The sequence below is a fragment of the Atractosteus spatula genome, chromosome 18, assembly GCF_055471065.1.
Source record: "Atractosteus spatula isolate fAtrSpa1 chromosome 18, fAtrSpa1.hap1, whole genome shotgun sequence".
NCBI classification, from domain to species: domain Eukaryota; kingdom Metazoa; phylum Chordata; class Actinopteri; order Semionotiformes; family Lepisosteidae; genus Atractosteus; species Atractosteus spatula.
The window spans coordinates 15687307-15708774 of NC_142723.1; the positions used below are offsets into that span (position 1 = coordinate 15687307).

Sequence of the window (21468 nt, forward strand, 5' to 3'; positions counted from 1 at the left end):
CCCCTCGCCTCCCCGTCACTAAACTGGAACAGAGCTCTCTCCGCCTGCGCACTATTCCAATCGCACGCCTCGTTTGCAAGTCGTGCCCTGGCCTCCTACCAGACAGTGATGCAATCCGCAGGCTGCCGAATGCAATCGCTGCTCCAGTCTGGATCGCCTTTCTGCGCGGCGGGGCCTGCAGAAACTAGGCCGCTGAGTGGGGGAATCGGTGCGATCCTCCTGGGCTTCCCACCGCCGCGTCCCGGGGGTCCGTCCGGTTGCCAGGGCAGAGCCCAAACGCTGAATTTCTCTGCTTCTCCCTTTTTCGTCACTGAGTGATCTAGCTTGCCAGGATTGGGGGGAGGGGGGGTCTACAACAGGACTTGAATGCATTAGTGAGGCTTGATGTTTCACTTTTTAAATGTTATTAAAATCCAGACTTACAGTGAGAGCTGAAGTAAAAGTGAGGTTCTCCATCTAGCCAAAGATCCAGGTCTCTATGGGACAACAAACATGACCCTGCCTGCCCCATGCAGGCAACCCACACATTCCTAAACCACACCTCTGATGGTCCCTCAACTTTCAGGGCACTTGGTCCACCCTTCCCATCAGCACTTGCGTGTCTCTTTCCTCAAGCTGGCATCAAAACCTTCCCATAGTGCTCTAACCTGTTGTTCCTTCTCTACAAAGATGAACCATGCATGGCTAAATCAAGACTTCATGCCAAATTGAACTGTATTGGTCTTGCATGCCACAGGTGTTGTGGCCTGGAAGCAAGACGCTACCAGGACAGAGACTTAAACCTGGCTTCTCAACGTTGTCTTACTGGAATCATAAGAGCTCAAACTCTCAGACGTGTAGGGTCGGCATGCATAGCGGCAGGGGGCCCAGCAACAGAGACACAACTTGATGGTACTGCAGAGCTGTTTATTACTTTTCCATGACATGAGAAACAAGAAGAACACACGACAGGAGGCCATTCACCCCATCTGGCCCGTTTGGTAGCCAGTCGTTAATTGATCCCAGGATCTCATCCATCTTTTCTGAGAAAAAAAGCCAGAGTATCGACTTCAACAACATGGCTGGGTAGCTTGTTCCAGACTCCCACAACTCTCTGGGTAAAGTAGTGCCTCCTGTTCTCCATTTCAATGCACTTCTAACGTACAAATACCAGTAAATATCACACCAGCTTGACCCTTGTTAGGTTTGTAAAAATTTGCTGCACTATTTTGTAGACGTCTGTGCTTTGATGTGTATTTTTTAGTTCACCACCACAGCATAGCAGCACAAGAACATCTAGCTGCAAAAATCCTGAAAGGAATCAAATAAAGTATGACCAGATCAGCTTCCCTGCAGATTCTAGGCTTGTATCAGCCGACAGCTTCCTCCCACCAATAACCGGTCAAGAAAGCCAGCGGAAGGGAACTGACCATGTGCATCAGAGCCAGAGCAGTATGACAGTCCCGCGTTCTGACGCCACAGATCGTTTGCACACTGCAGTGAGACTGCTGCATTCAGCAGCTTTTTCATGGGTAAATGAGAATCATTACATTGTTAAACAGAAAACCCAACAGTGAGAATACAGAGTGAAATAGCAGCAGAAGAATACTGCAAATAGATCAAGGTAAACCCAATTTTGTCTGGAGGTTAAAGGCAGAAAAAGAGGTAAGATCATTTCTGGCATACGGTATCAGGGCATTCACAGTTTCACGAAGCACGATACATATATGAAGAAAAGGGTTTTAAATTTGCCCCCCCCCCTTGTAATATCTCAGCCCTTACAAAACGCCTCCCTTTTATAAATCAGGTTACATGACTCAGAGAGGAAAAACTGTGAAAAATACAGATCAGATCTTCCAGTCCATCAGCACAGCCTACTGAACAGATGAACAGCGACGATGTATTTTATCCGTCAAAAAATTATCAGCACGTCACTCGGATGAATCTCCGTCTTCGCTTGGCAGAATTCTGAGATTCTGTTCTCCCTACCTCTAAGTATGTGTATAATTTACAGAATGTTCTACATTATACATATACAACTTCACGCATATACAGAGTACATGAACACAAGTCTTTTTGTCAGATAACCCAAGTTGGGGGAATGTCAGTGGAAAGACCAGCCACTTCAGCAGAGTCTCTAGCCACTGTTGGAAACAGTCCAAAACTACACATCCGCACAGCACGTCTGACCTATTGATTTTTGCGTACCATCATTCCTGTAGCGTCCTGGCACGGCGTAACTGTTCACAGAGCTAAATAAATTCCCTGGTAACTCTGCCATTTACAGTTTTAATCAGGTCAGATTCTAAACACTTCTGATTATAATCTGCAATACCGGACTCTAATATGGCTGTGCTTTTTAATCCTGTACGTTAATACCTTGAGTCAATAAAACAAATTCCTGAGCTTCTTTCTCGTTCAATTACTCTGAAGTTCCCAAGGAGAATTTCAGGCCCTTCTCTGACTGCGGGCAAGAATCTGTCCCACACCCCCGATTCATAGGGCTAAATCCCAGACAAAGTCAGGCAAATTTCTATCTTGATAGTCTGTTGCCAAAGACAGAGCTTCAGAGCTGTGTTATTTTACCAAATTTTTACCAAATGTTAAATACCAAATACCTGTGTTAATTTTACCAAATGCACCAAATATATCACCAACAGGGTTTTTTTAATCAGTGGAAGGGGGTCTTTCTTTCCACTTGAAGCACTGATGTGCGTGGTGCTGATATAGTTAACCATCACAAGGAAACAACTCCCTTCAACAAGACAAGTACACTACACCCTCCCCCCAAGGGGAACAGCTTCCCTTGGAATTCAGGTCAGGTAAAGTTAAGCAGATGCTGTTGAATACACCTGTCCTGGGCCATTCATCAGCCTTCACTCTTAACACACACACCAGGTCACGAGGAGGGAAGCAGTACAGTCTGCCACACAGTTGCCCACAGAATAATGCCAGCTAATGCAACATGCAAAACTGTTGATTTCTGCAGAGTTTTTTCTTTCACATGCAGCAATTGAATAAGCTCTTCACTGCAATCTGTGCCAGAAGAGAGAAATGCATTAACCATAAGTTTCTCTAAACTGCATCCCTCCCAAGAAAAACATTTTTTTATTATTATTATTATGGAGCAAGTTAAGGTTTATTCCATACTGAAAAGAGAAGAAAAGAAACACAACGTTTCATCAGTGGAGTCTTCTTCACACCTCAAAAAGGCTCCACAGTAAACCTTTACTTGTTCCTTTGCAGCCTACACATGCTGACACAGCTACCTACTTAAATAACCCACTTATTATTATTATCTGCACATAGAAAAATGGGTTATTCCATTGTTTTCACACCACACTGCCATGCAAATCATTATGTTATTATCTTAATTATAAAGTCCTTTTTTATGAATACAGCGCAGTGTTAGAGCACAGACCTTTCTGGACTACAATCCCCAGAATCCTCTAGCAGAATGAATGGCTACTCTTAGTCACTTGACCAGTTGCTGGAAGACAATTGGTCAGGTTACTGTTTAAAAAAGCAGGAAGCAGAAGCTTCCTGTTTTAGGTGGAGTGATTTATGTGGGCTGGAGGGTAGAATGCAGAACCTCTGTGCACCCCATTCACTAGAGGGAGAAGAACTGTTTTGGATGAAGGAATTGTGAGTTTGAGAGCTTTGAAAATGCTGGTTTGTGAGGCATCTGGGTTGGGACTGCAGTGTTGGGGACTGTGAGGAGAAACTGATCTGTTTGTTTGAGGCCAGTAAGTATTTCAGGCCTTGGCTGTGATGGGGGGGGGGGGGACTGTGAGAATGTTAGTCAGAAGCTTGAAGATCTTTCATTTTGAGAATGTGGTGGCTGTTTTTCCCTGTGCTGTAAATAAAGAGCACTGGTGCTTTTGACTCTAACAGCTTGGTGTGTCTCTCCTGGATGTGCCTATTTAAAGAGCCCTGCTGTGGCAGGCTATTGGGCATGCTGTAAAGAGAGAGAAGGCCTGGGGTTCTTTGTTGCTAGCCACAGGTATACAATGGGCTCACTGTGGCCAGTGGTAGGGTTGGGGAAGCACTTGGCCATGGCTCTTGAGTGAAAGAAACTCTCTCAAATTCCCTGACTCCTGCTGGCTCACAGTGACATCAGTGAGGGACATGTCTCCAGTTGGTCCTGTTCCTCCTCTACACTGCTGTAGAGACTAGGGTGCTAAAAGGAGGCTGGGCACTTCAATGGAGCACATCTGCACTCCCTCATCCTCCCTGGGCAGAGAGGTGGGGGGTTGCTGCTGCTGTGAGCCAAGATGTTAAGATACCATTGATTCCAAATTGGGAGGGCAGAGGATAAAATGTGGGAACTCCTGAATTAGAGAGAAAGTGGGGTACCTGTCCACTGTGGGCCTCTCATGGGAGAGTAGCTGCAGCTCTTTCATGCAATTGAGACCCTCTTGCTGGGGTTGCAGCATGTAGAGGGTGATGCAATATTCTCCTGGCACTGCAGGAGCTGCTTGAGTTCCCCTCCAGCTGCCTAGCTCGATCACTAACGGGAGCTTGCTGTGGCCAGAATGTTTGCTCTACCACAGCTGGGGAAATGGGAGCATCTACTATACTGTTCTGTACACACTTGCACAAGTGAGGCTACAGCTGTCTTCAACTCTGTTAGAGGTACAGCCCCTGTCCTGTACCCCACTGGGAGAATTGGGACCCTTGTTGTGTGCTGCCAAAGAGGAGGCAAGGTGTGTCTTGCTCTCTTGCATGCAAGCAGACCAGTGGCCAGCAGGTCCTAGAAGAAACCTGTTGCAGCAGAGGCTGGGAGTCCACCAGCAGGCTAGTACCCCCTCCTCCATGTCTGTTGCTCATCTACCTGAAGATGTCGGCACCCTTTACTGAAGCTTTGTTCATTTTTGTAATACCTTGTTACAATAAACTGTGCAGCACTATCGTCTGTCATCTTTAATTGGCATATTTAGTGATTTGCTTGATTGTTTTCGGTACACCTTTGGCCTGTAGATGGTAGAAGACTGGGCTTTCTGCAATGAGTTTATAGCTGCTCTGACTCTTGCAAAACTGGTCCAGCTGCCTTGACAGCTTTCCTGAATTAAAGTGCATTACAACTGACTGTCTAAGCTAAAAGTAAAAGGTAAAAGGGGTTGGAGGATGAGAATTCTATGGAGAGGATCTTGCATGAGTAAGAACAGGGACTGGGAAGCTACCACATTGCTTTTTTTTTTTTTGTGCATCTTGGCCTAGAGAAGCCTTATAAAAGTGTTGGTGCAAATGATACTCACTATCGAGAGAAAGTGGCTTTGCTTTTCTTGTGCACAGGAAAGCCCTGTCCCTATGTGCTGTGACAAGCCAGGTGCTCATGCTCTCTGTAAAGAGCTAGCCTGGGGCTGTCATCACTCCAGCATCTGTGAGTCTCTGGCCATCAGCTCTCCGGCAGCATCACAGCTGTCCAGATGTTGACGGCGGGGGGCAGTGGGGGCGGAAGTCATTCGCAAAACTGAAACAAGGTCGGAGCAGACTGGAAGGAAACGATAAAGCAGAAATTAGAGAGAATGCAATGAGGTTAACCAATTTGAGATTAGAAATCCAACTGGTGCGAGTTGATCGGGCAACTGGAGCATATCTAACACCTTCCACCTTCACAGTATTTCACTGCCGTCTCTTTAACATGCATCTTATCAATGGGGGACCCACCCCCTCCACTGCCACAGCGCCAGGCACCTCTGCCTGCGATCTTCCCTTCTTCCTAAACAACAGACTGGGCGCCTGTTCTTTCTGAGCAAGTGCCCTCGTCTGCAAACCCCCCCACCATCACTTACCCACCCACCCTCAACTGCTGGCAGCCAGACAAGGTCAACATAGCAGTCTCTCTCCCTCTCTCTCCTTCTCTCCCTGTGTGTGCTCAGCTGAGCCACTGGCTCCTCCCTGACACTGAGAGAGGGCTTTCATCTGCTGCCTCCCTCAACACTGGGGGGGGGGGGGGAGCCTTGAACCTCCTCTGACAGGAATTAATTAGCCCCAGACAGAGAGCCCAACCCACACTGGGAAAGCAAACTGAACTGAAGGCCTCTCCCCTTCGCTCTGTCACTCTCTCTCTCTCCCAAGCCTCCAGCACACACACGCAGAACTGCAACTCCTCATTACTGGTGCGTCTCCAGGCTCAGACTATTAAAGAGACACACACTTGCAGAACTGCAGTGCTTCAGGAGGGGTGCAGTTCTACGCTCAACTGCTGGTTAGAGCAGTGGCTCCTATCCCTGGTCCTGGAGGAACTCAGACCCTGCTCTGTTGTAATCCAATTTTAGTGTCGGAACTCTAATGCAGGTGTGTTACCTGAAATGTAACTAACTGGGCCAGTGTGGATGAAAATGAGCTTAATGGTGGGAGAGTCTGACTGTCATTCCCACCTGTCTGTTCATCCACTGATCAACTAGTAAGAGCATGGAAACTGTACGCTTGATGCATTTTTCGACCCTCGGGAGCGATCAGTTAAGTCTGCGATCACCACTGGAGAGGTGGAGATTGGCTGGAATGAAATCCAGCAGACTGCCCTGGAGACTAGGGCTGAGAAGCATTGAACTAGAGCTATAATATCTCGTGAAACAGTCAGGAAAGTTCATCTGGATGGGGAAAACAAAAGCAGAATTTGGACAGGCACAACTTTCGTTCCCAGGTTAGTATCTGGTCCTTTAGTCATTTAGTTACTTTAACGTGTATTTTAGGGGGTGACACAATGGTTAGCATTCCTGAGGTGCTGTCTGGGTGGAGTTTGCATATTCTGTTTGTGTGGGTTTCCTCTCCCGGTCCACAGACTGGGAGGTTGATAGGCCTGTGTGAAAACTGGTCCTAGGTGTGCGTCCTGCAATGGACTGGTGTCCAGGGAGCAAACTGCCTTGCCTGCCCTGATGCTTGCTGGGATAGGCTCCCCCGTGCCCCTCATTTAGATGAAGTGATTAGAAAATGAATGGATGTTTTTATTTTAGATTCCTTTAATGTTTCAGGGTAAAGATCAACAGATTCTCTCCTAACTGTTCCATTTCTGATAGACAAGGCCCAGTAAAGAGTGAGGCACAAAAATGTGTCTGTTTGTTTTGGGAAGTGGACACCTGCAGAGGAGAGATGAATGAAGAGGCCAGATTCAGGGAGGCACATTTAAACACCCAAAACCAATGTTAAACAACCTCCTTAAAGTAAAATGCCTTTGAAAGTTAAAGGTTAACCAGGGAACAGTCTAGTTCTGCCTGTTTGAATGGCTGTTTTTCTGACTGGCTAGCTTGGGAGTCAAATTAAGAACACTTCTGCAAGTCCAGCTTTCAGAACTGTCAACACTTTTGCAAATGACAAGAAATTAAAACATCTGTCCATCCAAACCTGTTTCTATTTTACACACAAAATGCAGTTTTGTCAAATACCTTACTGCTACCCCATGAGAAGGTCAGAAAGATGACAGATGGGGAAGCAATTCAGCCCTTCCTTGTAGTGAAGAAGTTCAATAGATGTGAGGATTCATGCTGATTCTTAAGGGATCCCAGGGAATCTACTTCTATAACATAGTGGATTAGTCTGTTCCAGACAGCCACAACCCTTTGTGTAAAGTGGTGCCCATTTTTTTTTTTCCAGATTTCAGTGCACTTCTACTTGGCTCCCTTTCATATTTCACAGGTGTAGTCCTTTGGATTGGCTCAGTCAGGTACGATTCAGTGACGGTGAATATCTGTGTTGCCGCTTTTGTGCAAGTTGCTCCTAATTGATCAGGCAGTCTGTATTTGTCTATTCTATGCACGGCTGACCTCAATAGCCTTTGATAATGGATAGACATAGCCCATGGGAAAAGTGGCCTCACTGTCTCCTCCTGACTCGACACCTTCGTTATTTTCTGTGTGGCAGGACTCACTGCCCCTCTCCTGCCTAGAGCCTGGCACTGGGCGGGCAAACGGGGCATTAAGAAGTGAAAGGAGCAGTGGGGGCGAAGGCTGAGAACAGCCAAGTGCCTGGTCTCTCCTGAACGGGACTACACGTGCCCTCTTAGGAGTTTTGGTCACCAGACACCGATCCTCACATCCCTCACCACAGCGGCTGCTGCCATTATCAGCAAGCAGCAGGGCCTTGTACTCCTTGTGCGGCCGGTCCATTTAACACCGAGGCACAAAAAAGCCAACCCCCTTTGAAAAGACCAAAAATAAAATGGTGTACTTGAATTTTTTGGACCAGGGTGACTTCAGGATCTACTAACCAAGGGCAAACAGTCAATTCCGATCACTTCCTTTAAAAAAAAAAAGAAAAAGGTTAGCTGGTTGCAGCTAATGAATACCTAAAGTGCAAGGTTTATTGCCACCTCCTTCCTTTTAGCATTCTGCCATAAACCAGGCTCTGGGATTACACTGGTATTCCAGTACTGTTTAGCTTAACTCTGTCAAGGCCACGTCTATAAAACTGCACAGGGAAGAGTCCAGGTTTCAAAATAAGAACAGAACATAATGGGCCAGTACCTTTTTTTAAAATTCTCTAGACCTCCCCCCCCCCCACCACACAGTACTCCCAGTGAACAGTGCACACTGCGTTCCGGATACAGCAAAACGCACCACTGTCCTACTGCCTTGCTGTTCTAGAGCGTGCTGCTGTGCTCCGTTCCCTCACCCTGCAACAGTGCTGGAAGATCCCTCGGCAAAGCCTTTCCCTTTCCCTTCCCTGCCTCTCCCAGTAAGATAAACCTGCATTCCGGACCCTCCCCTCGCTCACCACTATCATACCTCTGCAATCCCATTACACACACGCACACACCCGCAGTCTTCCAGGCCCTTGTCCTGCTGGTATTCATGGCATTTCTGCAACTGCAGCGTGATCACCCGCACTTCCGTCAGTCCCTGAACCATACAAGAGCTCCTCGATGGCTGAAATCAGCCATTTGCTACCCACTTTTCATTCGCCGCTGCAGAACAGAGACACAGGTACACTCGCCGCAGAAGCCAGTCAACCTGCCGGTGTCTCTGGACTGTGAGAGGAAACCCCTGTCAACAGGAGGAGAACATACAAACTCCACACAGAGAGCACCCCAGGTCTCCAACTGAACCCAGGGCCCCTCTAACTTCTGCACCACCACGCCACCCAGCTGAAATCATTTTGTTAATTTAATCATTTAATACTTGCTTTGAATACCTCAGTAGAATAATGAAGAGTGCAGTGTAAGTAAAATGTACTCTTCCTGGACTCTGGGTCAAGTGGCGACAGTGGCCTCACCACTTACTTTTGACAGGTTTATTTAAGACCCAGTAACAGGTGCCAAAAGAGTCAGATGCCAGAGTTTTTGCACTTTTAAGAATACTTTGCATTTGTACAATATTTTGCATCCCAATGGATCTCAACACTTTCCACATCACAGGAGGCTGACTCCACCAGCACTGGAGCGCAGGCCCAGCTGCGAGACACATGGTAGCCAATCTGCACCGCACGTCGATCCAGGAGAGAGAGCCTGCTTCACCAGTTCAAACTAAAGGGATTCTTGTTTTTTTCTAATTTAGTCCATTACGAACAATGCTGTGGGATTAGGTTTTGTGTCTCAAGCGAAGGATGACAACCTCTACAGCACAATGTGCCAAGTCACCGTACTGGAGCACAGGTTTGAAAACCCTGGTCTGCAGGGTAGAGCACGCCCTACTGGTCCACCACCACTTACAGCAGCAAGCAGCCATATCACCCTGCAACTCACAATTGGCAACCCACTGGAGCTCAGCAGGTGTGAGCCTGGTCAGTACCTGGAGTGGAGACCTCCTGGGAAAATTTAAGGCTTCTGCTGGAAGAGGTGTTAGTGGGACCAGGAGGGGGCGCTCACCCTGTGGTCTGTGTGGGTCCTAATGCCCCAGTATAGTGATGGGGACACTATACTGTAAAAAGGCGCCGTCCTTCAGATGAGATGTAAAACCGGGGTCCTGACTCTCTATGGTCATTAAAAATCCCAGGCGTTTTTTGAAAAGAGTCCTGGCCAAATTTCCCCCCGGCCTTTACCAATCGTGGTCTCCTGCTAATCCCCATTGACGAATTGGCTTCATCACTCTGTTCTCCTCCCCTCTCTCAGACCTGGCTAGATCAGGCCACAGAGTCTTAACCCTGTTATTCACCACAAGCAAATGCTGTACAGGCCCCAGAATAGGTGTCAATGCTGCCCAGTAATGAAATTTTACTTTGTTGAACTCATTTTTCTTACGTTGGGCACTTTCTTTTTTTTTCCCCCATCCAAATGAAGCCCGTCTTTGTGATGAAAATAGAAAATCACCATGATGGAGTGTAGAAGCTGGAATTTGATTTCCTTTTTAGATAGATGTACTATTTTGCAGCTTGGGAGCAAAAGAGGTGTGATGTCACAGGCACGTTTTAACATTGCTGTGTTGGGGGCAGCACAGTGCCGCAGTAGTTGGCGCCGCTGCCTCAGGTTCAATTCTGGAGTTGGTCTGCCCTCTGTGTGGAGTTTGCATGTTCTCCCTGTGTTCACATGGGTTTTCTCCCACAGTCCCACAGGCAGGTTAGCTGGCCTCTGAGAACACTGGCCATAGATGTGAGTGTGTCTGTGTCGCTGTGTGCCCTGGGACGGGCTGGCGTCCTGAACAGGGGGTCCCGCCTCGCGCCTGTTGCATGCAGGGATGGGCCCCAGCTCCCCCACGAGCCTCGGTCGGTTGAAGGGGTTAGGAAATGGATGGCTGGATTCCCGTGTTACCCAGGAGGAAGACGGCTGGGGCAGCTGACAGCAGCCCTCTCTCGTGCCCTTTGGCATGGCCACCCCTCCATCATGATGCCACCTGCAGCCTTTGAGCCGATTCATAGGTGGGGAGTATTAGGAGGCCCAGTGTTTCTCCCTGCTGCTTAGTCATTCTTACCCAGAGAAGCCCTGGCACCTTTGCAGAAAGCTTTTCAGTTTCATTTTGACCACCACAAACAATGTGAAAAGACCTCAAAGCACACTGGATGTGAGACTTGTGTGGTATTACTATACACTTAACAGATTCCGACCGTCGGCCTCCGTGACATCGTCCTAACGAGATTTGTGGGAATCCAGAAAATAAACTGGAATACTCAGGGCACCAGGCAGGGCTACACCCTGCAATGCCAGTCCGTCACAGCCACACACACACACACACACGAGGACAATTCAGAGACTGCAGTTAATCGAGCTGTTAACAAATGCTAGGAGAGCATGCAAACTCCCTACAGAAGGTGGCTCAGTCTATTACTGACCTCGCTGCTCTTGGGCCCTGGGTTATCAACGGTAACCACTCCACCGTGCCATCGCTATTTAAATGATTTTTTAAACCATTCCTAGCACCACATTTTAGTTCTCTTGCTCATTAAGGGTCCGGTCCCTCTGTAATCTTTAATGCTGCATAAAAAGGGCTTCACACAACGAGCATTTAACAATTACTGTAATTACTGGTTACTATGTGAACTGGAACAACATGTGTAGATATATTTTATGGTTGCTGAAAGCTGTGAATGAATCTTGTGGTTGTGGATTCCCACTTATTTTTTAGTAATTGGTTCAAAGCTATTTTTTATTTCATTTTTCTGGATCTTACTACGAGCCCTGCCTGTGTCCAAGCCTGCTGTTCACTATATACTCCACAGAACAGAAGGTGCTTGTACTTAGAATCCATGATGATGCACCTAACACTTCTGTAACCCTGCAAAATGTTCATCTGATGCACAGAGCCCAGCCCATCTTCCCCAGTAAAATACTCGAGTTGACCAATTTCCCCACAGGGTCCCCATTCCAGAACGTTACAGGTACACCATCCTGTATCAGGCCTTGTACTGTGTTTGTGGATACTCCATTTTGTGGTAGGTGTTTTGTTACAGCCATATCCTAAGTGCAGGGTGCTCGTTTATTTTCAGGAGAGGAAAAATAGCTATTCAGGGTACTCGGTGTTCTGTAGGAAGAAACCTGACTGTGACAGTTCAGATGCCGTGACAGAACGCCCCAGTGGTCTGTGACTCTGGTTGGGCAGTTTGGACAGTACTTACTCCCTGGGTGCCCCAGCTTCCAATTCAAACCATTTAAAAAAGGGTTAACCTTTGTTTCCAGTTTAGAAGGGTGGCTGTTTACGCCAAGTCTTAACCACAGAGAAATAATATATCAGATTTCAAACTGCTGTTCAAACTGGGGGCTGTATGTGCCTGTCGATACCGGACCTGATGTCGGGCTGATGTTGATGCTGGGCCGGAGGGTAAATTATGAGGGTCTTGGTGTCTCCAGGATGGGATTTTTAATGTTCCTCCTCTGCCACTGTCCCAAAAGCTGAAACCCTGTAGCTTTTAAATCTGGTATTTGTCCAAAACACGGGTCACAGCAAACTGACAGCTTCCTATGCAGGCCAGCAGCCCCACCCTCTCCGGAGTCGCACTGAGCTCAGAAAGTCTCTCCTCTGAGCTGGTTCTGCAGAATCGCGCTTTTCTGAAGCTCTTCTGGTTTTATCGTTTCAAAACGGTACGGCTTTGTCATTCTCCCTCAGTCTTAAACGGGCGAATGGGAAAGACCTCGCGTATGTCTCAGGCTCGGGAAAACGGCGGCTTTAAAACAAGAAGGCAGCTCCGGGCTAACGTCAAGTGCTAACTTCAATGCTGCTCTTTTCGAGCGGTTCATATTCGAGGTATCACAACTCCGCAAGACCCAAAGCCAAAATCCTATGCTGTTCGCATTCACAACTGAGAAGTTTCTCTCGCTCTCACGACTTAGTGACAGGTAAAAAAAAAAAACCCACAGATGTCAATCGGTCAATTAACGAAGGCGCGACAACAGTCACTTTTCGGTGCAGTTTTTTACCGAACAGAAACGTCTGGAGTGAGGGGCTGTCGCCTTCAGGACTTGAGTTATGCAGGCCCCCCGCTACAAAATAACGTTTCGTGTTCTCCCGAGTTGCAAAGGCAACAGAAGTCGCCGTGTTACAATGACACGCACTGCACCCACGGCGAAGTCGCTCTGCCAGGCTAAACCGCTACAGCGTCGCCTCCAGCGCACGCAAGCCCCCTGACCGAGCAGCGCCGGAGACCACTCGGGTGAGCCCGGCGGTTCCGCATCAGCCGGGTGTCCTCCGAGGCGGCAGAAAATAGGTCAGTCAGTCCCCAGACCCAAAGCCGTGGGACAATCTCGGCCAATGCAGGCGTTCGGTGAAACCAGACCGATAATAAGACGTTTAAAGTACGCGAGAAAGCACTGTCACGTCCGCATGCCACACGGTCGACTGAATAAAACGAAAAGTGGATGGGTTACCTCAGAAAACACTCCGTCCCTCAGAATGGCCGAAAATCTCGGGCACTTCTGCTTCCTTCGGGGCAAACTTTTCCTTTCCTCGTCTTCCCCAAATCCTCTCCACTGCAAAGTGTTCTTTTCTTCTTCTTCGTCTTCAGACTCGGTTTCCTTAGCTCAGAAGATGACAGGCACTGCGGGTTAAGGTGGCGAGCAGAAAGGGAGATTGAGAACCATTGTCGGTAATTTCTGTAAAATGGGTGGAAAAACAGGGAGAGATGGTTTCTTTTTTTAAAAAAAAAATATACAAGAGCTCTTGTCAGTTTCCAAGGGATATGACCATCATTTCGCCCTTCGGAAACCTCGTTCGGAATGTAAACTTTAATCTTCAGTTTGCATTAGTAGCAACAATATGCCACCAGTTATGTGTTATCGCAATAATTTTCGCAGACGAAGGAGGTGCATCGCTTATTCGCGACGGCGGTCACGGGCTTTTCTTGCGGGGCGCGCAGAGAGAGAGAGGGAAGAGGGGGCTGCCCCTTGTTTCTGGTCTCCGAGATCCACCCGTCTGCGCCGTGTGGAGACGAGTGGCGAGGTGGTCGGTCTCCCAGCGGCTGTCTGAAGCAGACAAGCCCGGACTAACGCCAGCCCGTGTCTCGCTTTTCTCACAGACCAGCCCCGACCCTGCCAGCTCAGCGCATGCTTCGCGCTCCTCCCATTGGCCCTCGCAGCGCTCGGCTCCGGTCCAAAGGTACTCTCGCTCTCCCTTTTCCCCCCCGTTTCTCTTTTTTTAAAGGACACCGCGTCAATTTCGCTTCCTGGACTCGCTGCCCTTTTCGTGCATGTTATATACTGCATGCAGTGTCTATATGTTATTGCTGTTGACGCGACATTAAACAGGAGATTGTAGCCTTGCTGCCCTTTAAATATCTGTCCAGATTCTCCACTTACATTTCTACCGCTCGTACATCAAATGTTTAAGATGGTCTAGGGGCTTTTTTTTAATTTGTAAAATTAATTGTCTGATTGTAGATTTATTTCAGTTGATTTTTATAGTAAATTTAAAATACTTGGTGCAATTGAATGTAGAGGAAGGAGCTTAAATCCGAGCCCAGTTACTGAAATATCTTTTTTTTTTAGATTAGGCCTCTGAAGAAATAATTTCTTTTATTTAATTTTGTGAGTCTGTGTGAAGTTTGCGTGTTCTCTCCGTGTTCATTCCTCCCGCTGTCCAAAAACATACTGGTAGTTGGCTTCTGGCAAACCTAGCTTTGGCGAGGGTGTCTGTGTGCCTGTCCTGTGCTGGACTGGCATCCCATCCATGGTGTGTCCTGCCCTGTGCCTGTTGCTTGCTGGGATACACTCTGGCTCCACTGTGACTGTGTACTGGATGAAGCAGTTAGAGATGGTGTGGTTCCTGGGAGAACTAAAGACATCTGTTTTTTGTTCCCACCTAACAAGTCAATAAAATAATTAAATCTTATTATTTTAGACATATATAGGACTTATGGTCTACTCAGATATTCACTCCATTAAAGATAGTTACCTAAAAACACCTTGCAGATATAACAGTTATGTAGTATATTAAATACTCATAATAACTGTCTAACAGAGATTTTGAGTGAGCCGAAACCAGAAAACACCAGACCCGTCAAGAGCTAAATTTCACATCCCTGTTTATAAACTCTGAACACATTCTGTACTTGTATACCAGGACAAGCATGGCAGTAACTTAAAACTGGACTAGTCTACAGATCTTTTTCTTTTGGCTTTAATTCATGAACCAGGGGACTCAGAGTCTTGGATACTCCAAAACTGAATCCATCCCACAGAAACTCCTACAGGATCATGCATTTTGATTAGAATTTAAGTTGGGTGATATAGTGCCCACTAATTTGGGAAATTAACATACTTGACTTTTTAGCACCGTTGGTAACACAGAGTCTATAATCATTTTTAAAAATCCCCGTGACCCTGTACTGGATAAAGCGGTCAGAAAATGGACTGATGGTTGTTTGCCCCACGTCTGCTACTGTATATGGGGCAGTGCAGTGGCTCTGTGACTAAGGATCTGGGCCTGTGGCTGGAAGGTTGCCGGTTCAAATCCTGCAGCCAGCAGAGGAATCCTACTCTATTGGGCCCCTGAGCAAGGCTCTTAACCCCAACTGCTCCAGGGGTGCTGTTCAATGGCAGACCCTGCGCTCTGACCCCAAGCTTCTCTCCCTGTCTGTGGGTCTCATGGAGAGCAAGCTGGGGTATGCGAAAAGATAAATTCCTAATGCAAGAAATTGTAAAGGGTTAAAAAAGTGATGTTAAATATACAGCACAATCAGAAACTACCTTTATCTTTTCAGAAGCTCGATTGTAAAAGGTCCTGAGAACCTGGTCAGTACCCAGAAAACCAGAGATTAAACCTCCTGCACAGTGATGGGAGGCTCTGTACTGTTGGGAGGTGCTGGGGTGAAGCAAGGTCCATCCAGCTTGTGGTCTTTCTTTCCCTTTTTATTAGCTGAGTCGGACTGGGATTCCCCGAGTCTCGGCGCACATCTGGCAGACTCCAGCCAGGGCCAAGAGCCGTGGAGTCAGCCGGAATATCCTCTGGTTGCCATGCAACAGCGAACCTGTGTTGAGCCAGTGGGAGCCTGTGATCACTGCCGCGTCGCCAGAGGGAGACGCATCAGCTTCACACGGCCTCCTGCAGGTTCCTGGGCTGCGGTATGTAAAATGGCAAAGGACTCTGAAAAGAACTTGCTTTGGCACCTGACCCCCCCCCCCAACACACACGGAGTCATGAGGTCGTAAGGGTGAGCTGTGTTGAGCAACAACCAGAGCTTATAAACGGAGAGGAACAATAAAAAAGCCATTTCCACACACTGAACGATACATTCACAGTCAGTCCATTTCTCTGTATTATTTTCAGTGTAGTTTTTATTTCAATATTTTTAATCGCATATTTACATGTATTTCAAACCTGTAACTATGTTTTTTTTATCTACTGTTCTTGAATTAAATTAAACTAAATTAAATTAATGGTCTTCTGAATTTCAGTCCAGGATAGACACAGGAAACCAGTTTTGTTTATTGCCAATTTCCAGTTGTTGCCGTATCTTAATAAAGATGCACCTGTATACTGTACGTATGCGGATGAATTAGGAAATTCATACAACAGTAGAAAATGGGTTTTTGATAGTTGAAATTAATGTAAACCAGGACCAGTTAATCTGTTCAGCGATGCTTTTATATTTGAGGACAATTTAATCAAGAAACACCATTGCTCTTCTAAAAACTGCAAAACTGCCGAGATTCACACGTCATACAAACAAACTACAGCAGGTCCAAGGATGGTTCGAAAATGCTCACACGCCAGCCATCTTACTGTTTACTTTTCTTTGATCATGAGTCATACTATACAGTTTGGAGGTGGTAGACTTTTGGTTGTGGAAAAGCCCAACATCTGCCAATGAGCTGTGCATGCTTTTTGTGAAGAACTTTTGTAGTGATTGTGGCTGTCAGTGCCGAGATGATAAAAGAATCTCCATCCCTGATTGAGATAGAAGAATGCCTGTTAACTATGTATTCATACCATAGTCACTCTCAGCATTATGCTTGCTCTGCGTCTTGAAGGCAGGTCATATTTAAGCTTTGTAACTTATAAAATGGGTTATCTGACCAAGCACACTTACTGAGCTCAGCTTCATGCCAGTAAGATTACGGAATCTATTTTTATTATCCATACTATATTCTGGCTTGTGGTGTAGACATAAAAAGGTACGTTAAATTAAATAAGGAGACCTGTGGTGGAGTGAGAGAAGGCTCCTGGTGGAGGCCACCATCTTGGCTCAAAGCCGGACCCTAGTGAGGCCTTGAGCCAAGATGGCTGCCGAGTAATTGGAAACAGGTGTGAAACTATTGTAGTTAAACCTTGGCTGAAGGAGTGTGGAGCATTCGGAGAGAGTGGAATCCCACATGAGGCAAAGGAAAGCTTCACAAGATAGGCCCCCTTGAAATTAGAAATGCATCCGGTAACAATTTAAGAAGCTTATTAGAGGAGAGCCAGGGACACAGCATCAGACTCCCTCCCAGAACCAGACGAGTGCATAGGAGGTGGAACTCAGCAGCGTCACAAACTCCAGACAGGCAGGTGGCACTGTTGCTCATCTGCCAGGCTCAGGGGCACACTGGTCCTAGACTCTGCCTGGCAAAGCAGCAGCAGCACATTCTCTGGCTGCCGAAGCAAGGGGACTAGATTTTTGGCATTGACCAGGAAATGCAATGGCAGCTGCAGATGGAGTGACACAGAAAGGAAAATATGCTGAGATGTAATTTTGAAGAGTGGGAGATAGGCAATGTGGAGTAAGACTGAATGGAGCAGTGGTTAGCATAGCTATCTCACAGAACTGGGGCCCTGGGTTCAATTGTGGACCTGGGGTGCTGTCTGTGTGGAGTCTGTATGTTCTCCCCATGTTCGTATGGGTTTCCTCTGGGTGCTCCAGTCTCCTCCCACAATTCAAAGACATGCTGGTAGGTTAATTGACTTCTGGGAAAATTTTGTGAGTGTGTGTGTGTCTGCCTGCCCTGCGAAGGACTGGCGTCCCATCCAGGGTGTATCCTGCCTTCTGCCTGTTGCTTGTTGGGATGGATAGGCTCTGGCTCCCTCTGAATTGTGATCAAGTGGTTAGAAAATGGATGGATAGAAGGATACTTTTTACAAAACTAGGCACAGAGGTATTCAAAAAAAAATTCTAAAGTGTGAAAAACCAACAGTGTGCTGATTTGAGAGGGAAGAGTCCTGGATATGAGAGAGAGAACATTCTGAGGAAAAGAACTGAGAGGATAGAAAAGATCTGCACTTCAATGAACAGAACAGCATAAGAGCTAGGTCCTGGAGGGTCTAGATAGTCTTCACATTCGAGTTGGTATTCACATGGAAATAATAGTGGTGTCAGTCAAGAGGCAGGCTGCTAAGAACGTCAAAAAACCATCTGACAAAGCGAGAGCAAGCCATGTGAGGTCACAAGAGGCCAAGGGCTAGCATTGTCACCGGGCCACCTGGTGGAGAGGTGGCAAAAGTGCAGATAATGCACAACCAGAGCGTGCTCAGGGACTGGTTCAAGAGACCAAGCCACCACATAATCATGAAGTGTATGTGATGGGATTTTTATTTTAAAATATTTGTCCGGTGGGCAGCACAGTCCTGTGTGTGGCGCTGTGGTTAGCACTGCTGCCTTGCAGCACTGGGGCCCTGGGTTCAATCCCTTGGGTGGCCATCTGTGTGGAGGTTGCTCTCCCTCTGTTCATGTGGATTTTTGCCAGGTGCTCTGGTTTCCTCCCATAGTCCAAAGACACAGTGGTGGGCTAATTGGCTTCTGTAAAATTGTCCCTGGTCTTAGTGCGTGCGTATCTTTGGATGCGACCTGCAATGGGCTGCTATCCCATCCTGCCTTGAGTCCATCGCTTGCTCGGTTAGGCCCCAGCTCCCTCAGAACCCTGTTCTGGATCAGCCAATAAGAAAATGAATGGATGGATATTTGGCCTCTGTACACATGGGTTTAAACACTTGTCCTGTTGAGCAAGAGGAGACCCTCATCCTGAATTAAATGAATTCTGGAGCAATAACTGAAGGTCATTCATGAAATGAGCCAACTGGTGCCTAGTGGTACCACTCACTGGCGATCCCAGTAATCTGCAGTTGGCCTGTGATCATGCAGGATCAGTGAGAGTATCATCTCTTCCTCCGCCTGAGGCTATATTCCGGTATAAGGCCTGCGCAGCAGATTTTGGAGTTCGGCGTGCATGGTCCTCATACATCTTGTGTTGTTACCAGGGTAATTGCAAGATAAGTTTTATTCCATGCTGAAAAGAGAAGAAAGGAAACACGGTTCAGCCGTGGAGCCTTCTTCACACACCTGAAGAAGGCTCCACAGCCGAAACCTTGGGCTTCTTTTCTTGTACTTTTCAGTGTGGAATAAAACTTGACTTGTTCCTTTGCTGCCCCCCTTGAACAATTGCAATAAGAGTCAAGGTGATTAACAAGAAGCAGTTCCAATTTCCAAAAATGGGAGAAATAATCAAACAGCTGTGGAGACCCAGGGGTCAGCACCAGTGCGAGCAGGGGCAGACTTTTTGAAATAAACCAGATTTAGGACAAAGCCTCCAGCCGGGGCAGTCCTCCTCACAACTTCTTCACTTCAGGACTGGGTGGCTCTGTGTACTTTCACTTTCCCTCTGGCAAATAAAAAACAATGCAGGAAGAAAAAAGGCTTATCTCGGCGTCCTTTTTTTTTTTCCTGGCAACTGGCAATTCAGTCACATCCTCCCCTCTACAATGGACACAGCTACGTGCCCGACCCCTGCAGAGAGCGATAAAAGGACCTCCAGCAAGGACCATCACAGAGACCGCCTGGTCTCCCTGTCTCACGCGAGAGTCAATTTGCAGATTCAATCCCATTTCATTCACAACGAATACTGTGTGGATTCTAACGCCTGCCACCCGGGAGGGGTTGTTATGCTGGATTAAAGTGAATTCTCTTCCCAACATTTCTGTGCAGACAGCAGGGATACTCATGTCAGCTCCCAGGGATCTGATCTCAGTCTGCGTCGCCATTCCCTGCTCTACAGCTGCAGTGCGAGGTTGCAGGATGGATAGGAAGCGAATGGAAGCAGACAGCAGGCCATTAATTACCACACTAATTATACAACATTGTGCTCCAAGGGCAGCAAGAACTAAAGTGAACGTACAAGGGATTAAACCAGAATACGAAGGGGAGGGAAAAAAAAACATCAAAGTCGATAAAGTACAAAGTTGAACAAACGGAGTGACTTCCCGGCAGCATGGGTTCTATGGACGGGATACACAGCGCTCTAATTGATGGGATCATTGTTGTGCTCCGAACAAATGCTCACAAGGAAAATTTCAATGGGGCGCAGTCGCCCCTTTGATAACTTCAAAAGCTCCCCAAACCAGTCAGCTGGGCGTCACTCGAGGACAAAAAGACAACTCTCTCCAAGTACACTGCTGGTTTCAGGATGGGGTTCAGCTAACAGGAGGGCAAGGTAATAAAAGCACAATTGGCTGAAGAGGAAATAATAATCAATAACTTTCAATAATCTAGAGAAGAGGGTCACATTTATTATAAGGGTTTATCTCTGTGCCTATACAAAGATTAGGGTTTCATCTGCTTAGAATTCTTGTTAAATACATCTGAAAAACAAAACTTGCAGTTTTCTAGACTGTTTAAAAAATGTATCATGCCGTCAGTGGATTTCTCAGGATAGTGCACATTGTTTCACGTTTTCTCTAGTATCCACGTTTGATCTAGGCGCGTCACTTGATTCTTGCAATACAGGAGATCAGGAATAAACAAACAGGATAGCTAACAGAAAGCTAGACACTAGAAACTAAACTTGACTAGTCTTTTTCAAACGTGCAAAAATGTACCTGGTGCCTATTTCTCGGGCGTTGCTGTGTAATAGAAATATACTGAGCGTAGTTTGTTGCACAAGTACAAAAACGCCTCAGCAGTGATGACAGGAAAAACAGAATCGAACCCCACCATATCCAGAGAACGATGCCTTTGTACCACGATCGTTGGAACAATATCTCAGGTGGACTCGCCAGCAGTGGGGCCAAGTGGAATTCAGCCACCTATCCATTTTCTAACCACTTTATCCAATGTAGGGTCAGGGGGGAGCCGGAGCCTATCCCAGCAAGCAACAGAATACACCCTGGACAGAACGCCAGTGAACCGCAGGGCACACACAATGACACGCACTCAAAACAGGGCCAATTGTAGCAGAAGCCAAGCAGCCTACCATTGTGCCATTGGACTGCGGGAGGAACCTGGAGGACCTGAGGGAAACCCACGCACACGCTGGGAGAACATACAAACTCCACACAGAGAGTTTGAACCCAGAAAATTGAACCACGCGCCAGATCTGAACCCCACCCATTGACCGTTTGTAAGAGACAGATCGCAAAAAGACTGCATCTGTAACCTGGTGCGAAGTCTGTGCGTCTCCCCGCACTTTAAACGGCCCTTTGATCCACCCTGTTTGTGACAAACATTAATCAGCATAACAAATGTACCCATGTCTGGTTATGGTATCAGCTGGGGCTTCATTGTTAACTTGGGGAACTTGTTACAGTTGCGGACATCAGTGGTTTCTTTTGAAGCGCAGCATAGGAGAAAGTGTATCTTCTCGTTGCAAAGGTAACAGGGATTTAAATAATAATCTTCACCCATTAGTGAAGAGTCTCACCCTTTATTATTAAGCCTGGAACC

General features: G+C 47.0%; 1 protein-coding gene across 1 annotated transcript in view; it reads right to left on the reverse strand.

The window, feature by feature from the left end:
* Positions 1–13827, reverse strand: part of glis2b (GLIS family zinc finger 2b) — a 49023-nt gene extending 35196 nt beyond the window's left edge. Inside the window, exons 1-3 of the mRNA XM_088936999.1 lie at positions 13211–13827; positions 8189–8218; positions 5238–5473 (exon numbers count right to left, since the gene is read on the reverse strand). Coding sequence (XP_088793125.1) covers positions 5238–5316 — 79 coding nt within the window. The 5' untranslated portion in view covers positions 5317–5473; positions 8189–8218; positions 13211–13827. The remainder of the gene's footprint in view (positions 1–5237; positions 5474–8188; positions 8219–13210) is intronic.
* Positions 13828–21468: the final 7641 nt, after the last annotated feature.